Consider the following 12,798-nt stretch of genomic DNA (forward strand, 5'->3'; position numbering starts at 1 on the left):
GGGGATAATGTCTAGATTTAATATGAAAGCCCAAACCCCTTGAAAACACTATCTTTTAAAGGGATACGTTGCCTTGGATGGGGTGAGTTGGTCTATGAAAACCGTTTGTTGTGGAATGCATGGTTAGAAAGATGTTTTAAAGGGAAGGTACACTATTGGTAATTGTCAAAGACAAGTCTTCTCACTTGGTTCATCCCATCATAACCATAAAATAACAAGCCTGTGAAAATTTGGGCTCAATCGGTCATCGAAGTTGCGAGAAAATTATGAAAGGAAAAACACCCTTGTTGGATGTATTTGTGTGCTTTCAGATAAGAATAAAAGACTTCTAGCTAGAAGTCTTTTATTATTTTAGTGAGAAATTACCTCTTTCTCAAAAACTATGTTACTGCAGAGGGAGTCGTTTCCCACAATGTTTAATACCATCAACAGCTCTCCAATGCTCGATACCAAGTCAGTTTTTAAGTTAATAATTGTTTTGAGTAATTACCAAATTTGTACCTTCCATTTAAAAGTAGAATACAATTATCCACACAAATATGTCTCAAAACTGCACAGTTTTCCTTGTATACGTTGTGAACTAACATTGCATGCCAATTTGTGTAGGTTTGCAAAGTAAAAGGAAAACCACACACTTTTGAGTCATACTTGTATGGATCATTATATTCTACTATCAACACATCTTTTTAACCATATGCATTTTATAATAAACAGTTCAAAACGCTTTTCATAGACCAACTCGCCCGATCCAAGGCAACGTGTCCCTTTAATACGGAAGCCAAATCCCCTTGACGACACTATCTTTTATAAGTGTCTGGTTGAGTATGATTGAATAGCTGTAGCAACCTGGGGCGAGTGAGATGAACTAGACTGGGAAATGAGGTCAAAGAGACATTCTTGGTTTTTTTTAAGTCAGTGGATTATTGCATTTCTTCTGTTTTTGCACAAGTTAACGACGCTAAAAAAGAAGTAATTTTGAAGACGCCAAAGCAAGATTCGTTACCAACATTACCACTCAACAATGTTGTTACCCACTCGGGGCTTCTGTGATAACTAATATTATGTAAATATGATTACTATGTGATATTTAACAAATTGTATTGTCAATGCAGAGACATGTTAATTAAAGCCATTATACACTTTCGGTACAGAAAAAAAAAAAATCACACATTTACAAATAATTTACAGGGTTTACAGAAGGTACATGTAATGGTGAAAGACTTCTCTTGAAATATTATTCCATGAAATGCTTTACTTTTTGAGAAAATATTAAAACAATATAAATTCTCGATAGCAAGAATTACTGATTTATTTTAAACACATGTCATGACACGGCGAAACATGCGGAAACAAGAGTGGGTTTTCCCGTTATTTTCTCCTGACTCCGATGACCGATTGAGCATAAATTTTCACAGGTTTGTTATTTTGTATATAAGTCATGATACACCAAGTGTGGGACTTGGACAATACTGTTTAGCGAAAGTGTATAATGGCTTTAAATAATAGTATATAAAACCTGAATCATGCTTTATCTTGATTTTTTTTTGACAGAGGAATAGATGTCAGTTACCCAAATTCTTTGGATTATTTCATTTTAATTTTTTTGATTACACACCCAAAAGAAAATTTAGCACCAACAACAGGATGAATAGGAAACAAGAAGAAATGTTTAGATGTGGGAGGAAAACCCCAAGGGGAGGAAAACCCATGTAATCAGGTAGAGATGAAAGACCCAATCCACATGCAAGGCTCCGGGTCTGAGGTGGGATTCGAACCAGGATCCACAGAGGTGAAAGGCAGGGAAAGAAACCACAGAGCCAACGTGAAGGCTCCGGTCTGAGGTGGGATCGCCCCGGGGTTCACAGAGGTGAAAGGCAGGGAAAGAAACCACAGAGCCAACCTGAAGGCTCCAGTCTGAGGTGGGATTCGACCCGGGGTCCACAGGGTGAAAGGCAGGGAAAGAAACCACAGAGCCAACCTGAAGGCTCCCGTCTGAGGTGGGATTCGAACCGGGGTCCACAGAGGTGAAAGGCAGGGAAAGAAACCACAGAGCCAACATGAAGGCTCCGGTCTGAGGCGGGATTCGACCCGGGTCAACAGAGGTGAAAGGCAGGGAAAGAAACCACAGAGCCAACCTGAAGGCTTCAGTCTGAGGTGGGATTCGACCCGGGTCCACATAGGTACATGTAGAAGGCAGGGAGAGAAACCACAGAGCCGACCTGATCTCCAGATTAAAACCCATCCCAATCTTTTACAATCATTATTCTTCGCCAAAACATGATATTAAAAATATAAAATAAAAACTATAATTCATTCCAACTACATTGTAAAAACATTTTCTAAATTGAACATTACCACAACAAAAAGAGAAATGTCCTCACACTCCACTGGGAGTTTGAGTACATTCGTAAAGCAAGGACATAAACCACGGACCCATGTAGCTTCTACAATCATACAAGTTCAATCCACTAAAAATGTAACCAAGCAACAACTCATTTAAAAAATAAACACAGAATCTCCTTCAATCTATCCTTTTCAAGTGTTCAATTTATTTAACCTCTGCAACATGCATGACAATTTCTCCTCAAATAAATAATATCGTATAATAAATACATTTTTTGACAACAACATTTATATTAATCTCTCTCAAAGCAAAATCATATTAGAATATATCAGGCAAAATGTTTAATATACATGTACTCTATTGAGTTGTATTTTGTTCAGCCAAATAAAACATTTGTCATAACTAAATAATAAAAGGTATAATTTTAGTTTTTACCTTACACCGGTATGCGATAAGCATTATACACTCGGTACTTTCTCAGTTATATGGAAACAAATCCACAGGCATACCATTCAAGTGGGGTTCGAACCCGTAACCCTCACAAATGATACGGTTTGTCAAAAAATAGTAAAGCAACTAGTTTTGGTCTTGCGATTCCAAAACTCAATATTTGAAGAACAGTGAAAACATTTAAGGTATTTTCTCCACTTTTTTTCTTGTAACTCCAATGAACAATTAAGCTTAAAGGCAGTGGACACTATGGTTATTACTCAAAATAATTATTAGCATAAAACCATTCTTTCTACTGAGTAATGGGGAGAGGTTGATAATATAAAACATTGTGAGAAACAATGGTGTTTTTTCTCCAGTAATATCTCGCAACTTCGACGATCGCATGAGCTCAAATTTTTGTTATTTTATGCATATTTTGAGATACACCAAGTGAGAAGACTGGTCTTTGACAATTACCAATAGTGTCCAGTGCTTTAAATCAATTTCATGATATTGCTTTTCCCAACAGAGCTCGTAATTGTGGGATAAAGGCAAAGGACTGTTTCACTATTGCTGGGTCCGTGAGGGAATTCCAAATTATATTAACTCTAATAATTTAATAACAATTTTTTCAAGGGCACTACTTTCTTTAAATATTTAATAACACAATGGTAGAGATTATTCAATGAAATTTCCAATTGAATAATTCCAATAGAATAATTTCCATTGGGCAAATTTTTCTATTTTATGAGGAAGATGGAAATTAATGACTCGTCTCTGACAAGATTTTGTTTCAGGTAAACGCTCGTTGATAACATCAGACATTCAAAACAGAATTCCTTAACAAAATGAAAAATAAAATCTTCTTTCAGCGAATGATTGATTTGATTAAGCCATTTGTGAGTTAGATTTGAATAATGTCTGGTACAATGACTCCCTTAGTCACAGTGTACCGCTTACATTTGAATTCCTCTCGACTGTAGAGACAGTTGGTATGTCAAATGGTTCGGGGCAAGCTTTTGTATAGCAACCTCCAGATGAGCAAACCCTGCTACCATTGTGCCAAACAAATTCATTCAGAATTGTGTATGTGGTAACTTGTGATCAAGCACGTCATTGTACAAGACATAAGAGAGGTTTCGCAAGCATGGCAAATGAGTGCATCCCAAAATGTTATTTGCCCTTTGAGCGTACAAATTTAACACGACAGACAAAATAAACAGTTTTCTTGATGAAAATATTGCAACACCTAAGTAAGTTGCACGCAACTTCTACATACTACAGGAAACCGCATGCAATGAAATTATCTTTATGGAAGAGGGGTGCATCTGACAAAAGCTGCTTTAGGGAGCACTTTGAGTTTCAGTTTTCTCGAGCCTCTGTCGAGTTTAAACCACCCAAAGAATTTTGATAAAATATCTAATTCCGCTATGCAAAGCCTCAAAGATTTTTTTTTACATAATTATTGGTCTTCCACCATGTACACAAAAATGTCTGAATGTTAAGAAACTAGGCGAGCATAGGCAAACTCATGGCTCTGCTTTTAATGATTGCTTCAGTTTGACGGACATTTTGTGTACATTGAGACCACATCAACGCTATAGTACATGTTTGTTTGTTTGTTTGTTTGTTTGTTTGTTTGTTTGAATGATCTTTCCATCAAGGGAACTCAGACCACATCAACGCTATAGTACATGTATGTTTGTTTGTTTGTTTGTTTGTTTGAATGATCTTTCCATCAAGGGAACTCAGACCACATCAACGCTATAGTACATGTATGTTTGTTTGTTTGTTTGTTTGTTTGTTTGAATGATCTTTCCATCAAGGGAACTCAGCAAACTCCCACAAGAGGGATATAAACACCAAGCTGGCAACAACCAATCTCTCTCATACAAACATTGGGTTAACGTCTATGATTATGAAGTTTGCAAATCAAGAAATTGTGATTCAGTAACTAGACGACAGTAATTATTCTAGTCATTGTGAAAATCAGCGGTTAGCTGGGTGATTCGAACCCACAACCTTGTGATTGCAAGTCCTGCAGTCTAACCACTTGAGCAAGCTTGGTAAGTAGTACATCTCAGGAAAATGCTTACTCTTCTAGCTTTCGCAAAATATCTGCAGCATTGCAGACATACAATGTAAGTGGGTCGCAAGGTATAAGTAACTATTGAATGGAGGAAATAAGTGTTTACAACAAGCAAAGGATCGGCGCTTACAGAAGCAGGCTTTTTTCACGCTCCTGTCAAGTGTATTTCACGTATTAGCAGGGAACTATTGCTAATGTGCTTACTCTACATTACTAAGCACTCTTTGCTTACTAATAGCACAGAAGTTTGCCCTGTTAAAGAGGAATTCACAGAATCCAGTTGTAAGCAGAGCCAGAAAATTACCCCCCCCCCCAGTTTACAGCCAATAATATATCATAAATATGTTCACAACTAAAATCTGAGTTGGAAGTACTGATAGTGGTCTTAACGTTAAACCAGTTAGCGCCAGTTCTTGACATGAACTACACTCGTATTGCAAACATTGACTCATGACAAGGAGGCACTTGGGCTGGTCCAACTCACGTGAAACTACAGTGGTGGGGCTACGCCTGAATGGAGCAGCTTTGGAGCAAGTTTGAGTGGGTACATTTAGTCCACCTGTGATTGACTACAGACCAGCAACGTACATGCGCAGTGATGTACTCACTAAAAGGAAATCAACTTAATATAGTTAAGTGGAAAATTACTCCTTTCTCAAAAACTCTGTTACTTCAGAGCGAGCCGTTTCTCAAAATGATTTATACTATCAAAAGCTCTCCATTGCTTGTTCCCATAAAAGTTTTTATGCTAACAATTATTTTGAGTAATTACTAATAGTGTCCATTGCCTTTAAACAACTTATGGGTTTACATTCAAAGGAGGAAATACTTCGTCAGACAAAATGTCAAATTCAAGGCCGCTTTGATGAAACATCATACTCTACCAATTTGAAAATGAGTACATCACAAAATTGAATTTGACAGTTCCCTTCATCTTTAAAGACAATTGACACTATTGGTAATTGTCAAAGACCAATCTTCTCACTTGGTGTATCTCAACATATGCATAAAATAACAAACTTGTGAAAATTTGAGCTCAATTGGTCGTCGAAGTTGTGAGATAACTATGAAAGGAAAAAACACCCTTGTCACACGAGGTTCTGTGCTTTCGGATGCTTGATTTCAAAGATCTCAAATTATAAATCTGAGGTCTCGAAATCAAACTCATTAAAAATTACTTCACTTCAGAGGGAGCTGTTTCTCACAATGTTTTATACTGTCAACCTCTCCCCATTACTTGTTACCAAGTAAGGTTTTATGCTAAATATTATTTTGAGTAATTACCAATAGTGTCCACTGCCTTTAAACAGCAGTAATGGAGATTTCTATAGCGCCAGTGTCAGCCAATTTCATGCTCATGAGGCATGAACATTATCACCCATGTCATAGGGACATCTACTTCATTCTTTAGAGCATCTCAGCTCCCTGGGGGAGTATACAGCCCGAGCTGCCAAGTATGTAGTGCATCAAGCTAAATCAATCACAAGAACCTACTCTGCCCTCACAGGGCACCCATTTTACCCCTTGGTGAAGAGAAGCAATTATAGTTAAGTGTCTTGCTCAAGGACACAAGTATCACGACCATGATCGAACCCATACAGTGATGACTTATTAACCAGAACTTGACGTGCACTAGACCTGCCACAAGGTGCCATGTTAAAAAAAATAATAATAATATCCGGTTTTTATATAGCGCTTTATACACCACATCTCAAAGCGCTTCCAATATTATGACCCTGATCACTGAGCCATTTCATTTCTTAAACCATCTCAGCTCCCTGCCGCCAAATGTTAGGCCTGTGCCGCCAGACGTTAGGCCTGTCCAACTATAATTCAGACAACCCAAATATAACCGGGGCATGTCCCCTGCAAGACGCCTTCTCTAAGAAGTCATGCATGAATGAATATAAAGCCAGGGATGTGATGGGCTGTTGAAAAGAAAAAAAACTGAACTATGAGCTTGAATGCTTCCGGGTGCGACGCCTGCTTACATACGTTTATCTTTGGTTTTGACAAACCTACTCTAAAATTTGGGGTGATCCATATGGTTTTATCTTCATTTTCTTATGAGTTTGGTCTTATTTAATAAGATGTTAAATTTGCACCGAGATAAAATATTAATTTTTTGGTTTTACCCATAAACACCTACATGTATGTGTGTAAGCACTGTGCACTCAGTACTTTCCCCGAGTTCTGTGAAAAAATCACAGGCATATTACTCAGGTGGGATTCAAACCCACGACCTTTGCAATTCTAGAGCAGTGTCATACCAACTAGACCACGATGATTGCCTTGAAGCTAGAGGCAGTTCAAATCCTATATTTTAACAGCAGGTACTGCAACTAATTTAGTCTTGTCTCTGAAGAAGGTCCGGTTTGGATCGAAAGCTAAGGCCATCTACCCTACTCATTATAAAAAACAAATATACTATTTTTGGGGTGACAAAACAGATTTTTGGTTGAAAACAGAGAAATCTCATCCCTGATAAGACAAGACATTGTCCCCATCCACATAGCTATCTAAACGTGTAGATGCATTTCATTTGTCCCTTCCAACTGCCAGATCAACATTGACTAGACGTAAATAACACCTATTGCTTTACAGATATCCCCCCGGAGTAACTTCATCAAACACAACGTTCGACGGATATTTGCCATCCGACACTGTCAATATTTACAGGCCCGCGCCGGGAAAAGAATTAAGGAACAAACTCTTGACTCTTCAACCAAGGGTTTTGGGGCTGAAGTAGGAAACAGCATTTCTTCAGGGTCCAGAACTGCTCAGCCAGCGTTTTTGTTAGAATACACAAATGTATCTACATTCATGTTTAAAAACACTAGACACGTTTGGTAATTGTCATAGACCAAAATTCTCACTTGGTGTATCCAAACATATGCATAAGATAACGAAATCTGTAAATATGTACAGGCCCGGTAGAAAAAAAAAGAATCAGAAACAAACTCCCGAGTCTTCAACCGAGGGTTTTTGGGCTGAAGTAGGAAAGAGCATTTCTTTAGGGTCGAGAACTGATCCAGCCAGCATTTTTGGGCCGAAGTAGGAAAGAGCATTTCTTCAGGGTTGAGAACTCCTCAAGCCAGCTTTTTTGTTGGAATACTCTACATTCATGTTTACAAACACTAGACACGTTTGGTAATTGTCATAGACCAAAATTCTCAGTTGGTGTATCCAGACATAATATATGCATAAGATAACAAAATCTGTAAATTTTTACAGGCCCAGTAGAAATAAAGAGTCAAGGAACAAACTCTCAAGTCTTCAACCGAGGGTTTTGGGGTTGAGGGAGGAAAGAGCATTTCTTTAGGGTCGAGAACTGATCCAGCCAGCATTTTTGTTGGAATACATGAATGTATCTACATTCATGTTTAAAAACACAAGACACGTTTGGTTATTTTAATAGACCAGAATTCTCACTTGGTGTATACAGGCTCGGTAGAAAAACAGAATCAAGGAACAAACTCTCAAGTCTTCAACAGAGGGTTTTGAGGCTGAAGGAGGAAAGAGCATTTCTTCGGGGTCGAGAATTTTTCAAGTCAGCTCTTTTGTTGGAATACATGAATGTACCGACATCTTTACGATGGAATACATGAATGTATCTACATTCATGTTTAACGACAGAGTGGCTTGTGAGTGGCTTCTAGCCAGAGGTGGATATGGACGCTCAGTAACCCGAGGAAATGTCATGAGCTCTGCCTCACTTTACAAACATGCAGAAAAGCCATTACAGCAAAACAAAATATAAAGTTGCCCGACATAACACTTCCGGGCCAGTTGTACATTTATGGCGGTACATCAATACTTTTCGCTGGGAATTGACTTTTGGGTACTTTCACTCAAATCGACCGGTCATCCAGAAACCTACATCGAGTTCACCAATGAATATTTATCCATCCAAATGTGACACATTTTAAGTATTTGAGTTTCTTTTTTTCAGATATCTCTGACAGCTCAAGCTTTTTTCGTTTAAATCAGTCGCCACTTTTTCAAGAGAGAGTATTGTAAACATGAATATATTTGTGGGTGATTGGCACTTTCTATTTATTCTCACCCTTAAGGAACAATGGCGGCAGCCGGCGACTTGTACCAAAATGCCCAAAGGGGACGTAAGGTTTGACCAACTAAAGCAGCCTCAAGATTTATGCTCAAACAAGAGCAACAGGCCATAAAAAAAAAAAGACATTGAATTGACATTTTCCAATGATTCCCATGTTAACAAAGAATTTTCACATCTAAAACAAAATCTAAAGGTCACAGATAACTGGGGCTTTGAGGCTGAGCGGTCTCGGGTGGCGGATTCAAGTACCATAATACAGAGTGTGGGTTCGAATCCTGGCCCAGTCAGACGCCACACTTGTTGTCTTTGAGCAAGGCACTTTATCATAATTGCTTCTCTCAACCCAGGAATAGTTTTTGAGAAAGAGGTCATTTCTCACTCAAATACTTGAATATAATAAAAGACTTCAGGCCTAAAGCATAAACTTGTGCAACAAGGGTGTTTTTTTTTTCATTCATTATTCTCTTGCAACTTCGATTAACCAATCAAGACCAAATTTTCACAGGTTTGTTATTTTATGCATATGTTGGGATACACCAAGTGAAAACACTGCTCTTTGACAATTACCAAAGGTGTCCAGTGCCTTTAAAGCAAATCTGTATTTTTCCTGTCGAGGGAATTCTCACCCACAATGACTCAACACAATTATACCAAGGTGGCCTGATTCACTCAACAACCGAAGCCTTAATTTTATAAATGGATAACGTTCCTTGGTACAGAATGCCTCGTCTTATTAAAAGGAATACATTTAACCTTGGCATCTCATTTATAAGATACTACTTCCATCAATGAAGATTCTTGGGATACCTGCATTAAAGGCAGTGGACACTATTGGTAATTACTCAAAATAATTATCATCATAAAACCTTACTTGATTACGAGTAATGGGGAGAGGTTGATAGTAAAAAACACTGCGAGAAACAGCTTTCTCTGAAGTGATGTAGTTTTCGAGAAAGAAGTCATTTTCCACGAATTTGATTTTGAGACCTCAGATTTAGAATTTGAGGTCTCGAAATCAAGCATCTGAAAGCACACAACTTTGTGTGGCCATGGTGTGACATGGGTGTTTTTCTTTCATTAATATCTCGCAACTTTGACGACCGATTGAGCTCAAATTTTAAAAGGTTTATTATTGTATGCATTTGTTGAGATACACAAACTGTGAAGACTAGTCTTTGACAATTACCAATAGTGTCCAGTGTCTTAACTGGACACCTTTGGTAATTGTCAAAGACCAGTTGAATACAGAGTCTGCTTACTGAGAAAACAGCAACAGTCATGGTATTTTCACATGAGCTACGAAACCACCCGAGTTTTGACGCAACTGCAGTTGCCAACAACACCTCTGGCTGCAGCATTCGCAAACAGACACCAACCCTTAAAAATCTGAAAAATTATTTCTGAGCTTCAAATGTTTTTGGGTGAAAAATGACCCAAACGTTTTTTTTTAACAGGGCCATTTCTTAAAAGAGTTGAATCTGCAGTGCTTCTCACCAAGTTTTGATGGCAATAAAGTTGTGGAGTATTTATCAATCTATGACCAAACCTTCACTATTTCTACCTAGGGGCACCAAAGCAAACTACTGGGGGTATGGGAAACTCATACAGCTAACAAGAAATTGCATGTGATACGCTTGATTTTGACTTCATTGAGGCAAGAATAGCTTACTCCCGTCTTTGTTGAAGTTGTCTTGTGAGGTCCCCCTTCACCAAGACGATCGTTATCTGTTCCTCTCAAAGAAACAAAGACCAAAGCCCGGAAAACATGTTCACTAACCTCAGTCTTCAAAAAGTCCAAGAAATTGTAAAAACATCCAGAAGGGGCGAGTCAAAATATGGATACCGCAAAAATATGGCTAGATCGCTCAGTTGGTAGAGTGCCGGAACATTAATCTGGAGATCAATGGAGTCAATCTGGAGTCCCACTCTAGTAAATTTGTCTTTGTTCAACACCAAAATCAACCTCAGTCAGAGTCACATTTCTGACCGTCTTTAAAAAGTACAATAAATAGTGAAACATCCAAAAGAGGCATGTGAACCACCCTGTGTCTTCATGCGAGTTGATTTATTTTTCTGGAGAGATTAAAAATACAAAAAACTGGCACTATTGGCCATTCATGCTGGACAAGGTGAACGTTAAACTGGAAGGTCGTCTATGTGTGTACAAAACTCTGCAAGGCTCCGCGGCTGCACCGTCCGCCGGGCGCTGAACTCCGGCATGCTCAGTGATCGTTTAGTGGCTTTATTATTAACATCGTCATCGTCCAGATTCAACGGAGACACGCGGACGTGATTACGCATCCGTGTCAGACTAGTAGTTCTTTTGACAACCCACTCGCTAAGTGTTTCCTCCTGAGGGCGCTCTTGTATCACCTGATCCATAACCGCTTTCATGAGTAACGGCAACTCCTCGACCCTGGGTTCTCTCACTAACAACTCTCGATATCTGTTGATTATCCGACCAGTTTCTGTCGACTTAATCTCGCTGCATAGCTCCTCAAGTTGCAGCATCTGGAGCTGGGGAACGGAGTAATATTTGGGCGGGGCGCTTGCCAGCCAGCTGTAGTCGGCCACGCCCTGTTTCTTCTTCTGCTCGTCCTCCCGTTGCCGGTTGGCGTTCTCGCACTCTTTGATCTGGAATTCGAGTTCCATCAAGAGACACTCGCGTACCACACTCGTCTCATTCCGCTCAGTGAGTTTCAGCTCGTTGCGGAAGAGCGACGTCAGTGGCATACTCTCCGGTTAGGATAGAGTCTGTCCTGTTTGGAAAAAAACAAACACACAGTTGGTGATTTGGTGATTGTATACACGCAGCAATAAGTACTTCATACAGTTAGGCCTATGCCTTAAATAACAAGAGAGGTTTGCGGTAACACCATGTGAATATCTCTTTTTGAGTAGTGTTGGTTCTGAAAAGAACCGGTGGTTGACGATTCAACAGTTAAATGCAGTGTGCTCTGCAGTGTTTCTACAGTGTGCTCTGATCGTCCTCAGGACTATAGAATGCTAAGATATATTCTTATGGTGTTACCACAAACAAACTTCTCTTAGGCTATTACTAAGGAACAAAATCATACTGTTATGATTTGCACACAATTTGTAATAATAGGCAAACGCTTTGGGTCAAGTAATATTTTCCATTAATTAGACCCTACATCTAAGAAGAAATGTTATCAAACAGTCAATTTAATTCAAATGGGTAGGCCTATTGGCTACAATCAGGAAATCATCTGTAATCATCTACTCAAATTGTACAAGAAATTTCTGATTAACCTGGAAATAAAAAAACCCAACAATTTCCTTGATGAGTTTCAAAGCTGTGTAAAGTTAAAACTTCCAATCCAATCATCTACACTAACTTCAACAGAATCATTCAATATTTAGGGTAGGCCTTTCTAAGTATGACAGTTGCACTAGCTCTCTATCGATCTCATGTGTGTTCTTTATGATAACCTTTTTTATACAGCATTTATTTCAGTGATAAATTGATCATGTGGGCACCCCTCCCCCAAAAGGGCCACAAGTAGTAAAACCCTCAAGAACACCTGACAGAAGAATATTTGATATTAAAATAGGATTGCAATAGATGAAAGTGTACATACAGCAAGTAAAGCTAAACATTGACAATCTTAAAGAAAACAAATGTAAAGAAATATCTGGAAAGGAAGAAATATATGAATACATTTATGTATAATAAAAAATAAAATACAAAAAAATCATTATTCACATCTGATGAAAGAATGGTGTTCATTCACAAATGCAAAAATAAATCAACACATTTATGAAAGGCAATAACACATTTGAAAATGAAATATGAGGAAGTTAAACAAGCAGATTTTAGTAGCCCACATGGCAAGTTGA

General features: G+C 38.5%; 1 protein-coding gene across 2 annotated transcripts in view; it reads right to left on the reverse strand.

Annotated features, from left to right (window-relative positions):
• Positions 1-2,537: 2,537 nt before the first annotated feature.
• Positions 2,538-12,798, reverse strand: part of LOC139952139 (protein RD3-like) — a 63,809-nt gene continuing 53,548 nt past the window's right edge. For both annotated transcript variants that reach the window (XM_071951120.1, XM_071951129.1), the window contains exon 4: positions 2,538-11,696. In XM_071951120.1, coding sequence (XP_071807221.1) covers positions 11,074-11,670 — 597 coding nt within the window. In that variant the 5' untranslated portion in view covers positions 11,671-11,696 and the 3' untranslated portion in view covers positions 2,538-11,073. The remainder of the gene's footprint in view (positions 11,697-12,798) is intronic.

The sequence above is a fragment of the Asterias amurensis genome, chromosome 2 (genome assembly GCF_032118995.1).
Source record: "Asterias amurensis chromosome 2, ASM3211899v1".
NCBI classification, from domain to species: Eukaryota; Metazoa; Echinodermata; class Asteroidea; order Forcipulatida; family Asteriidae; genus Asterias; species Asterias amurensis.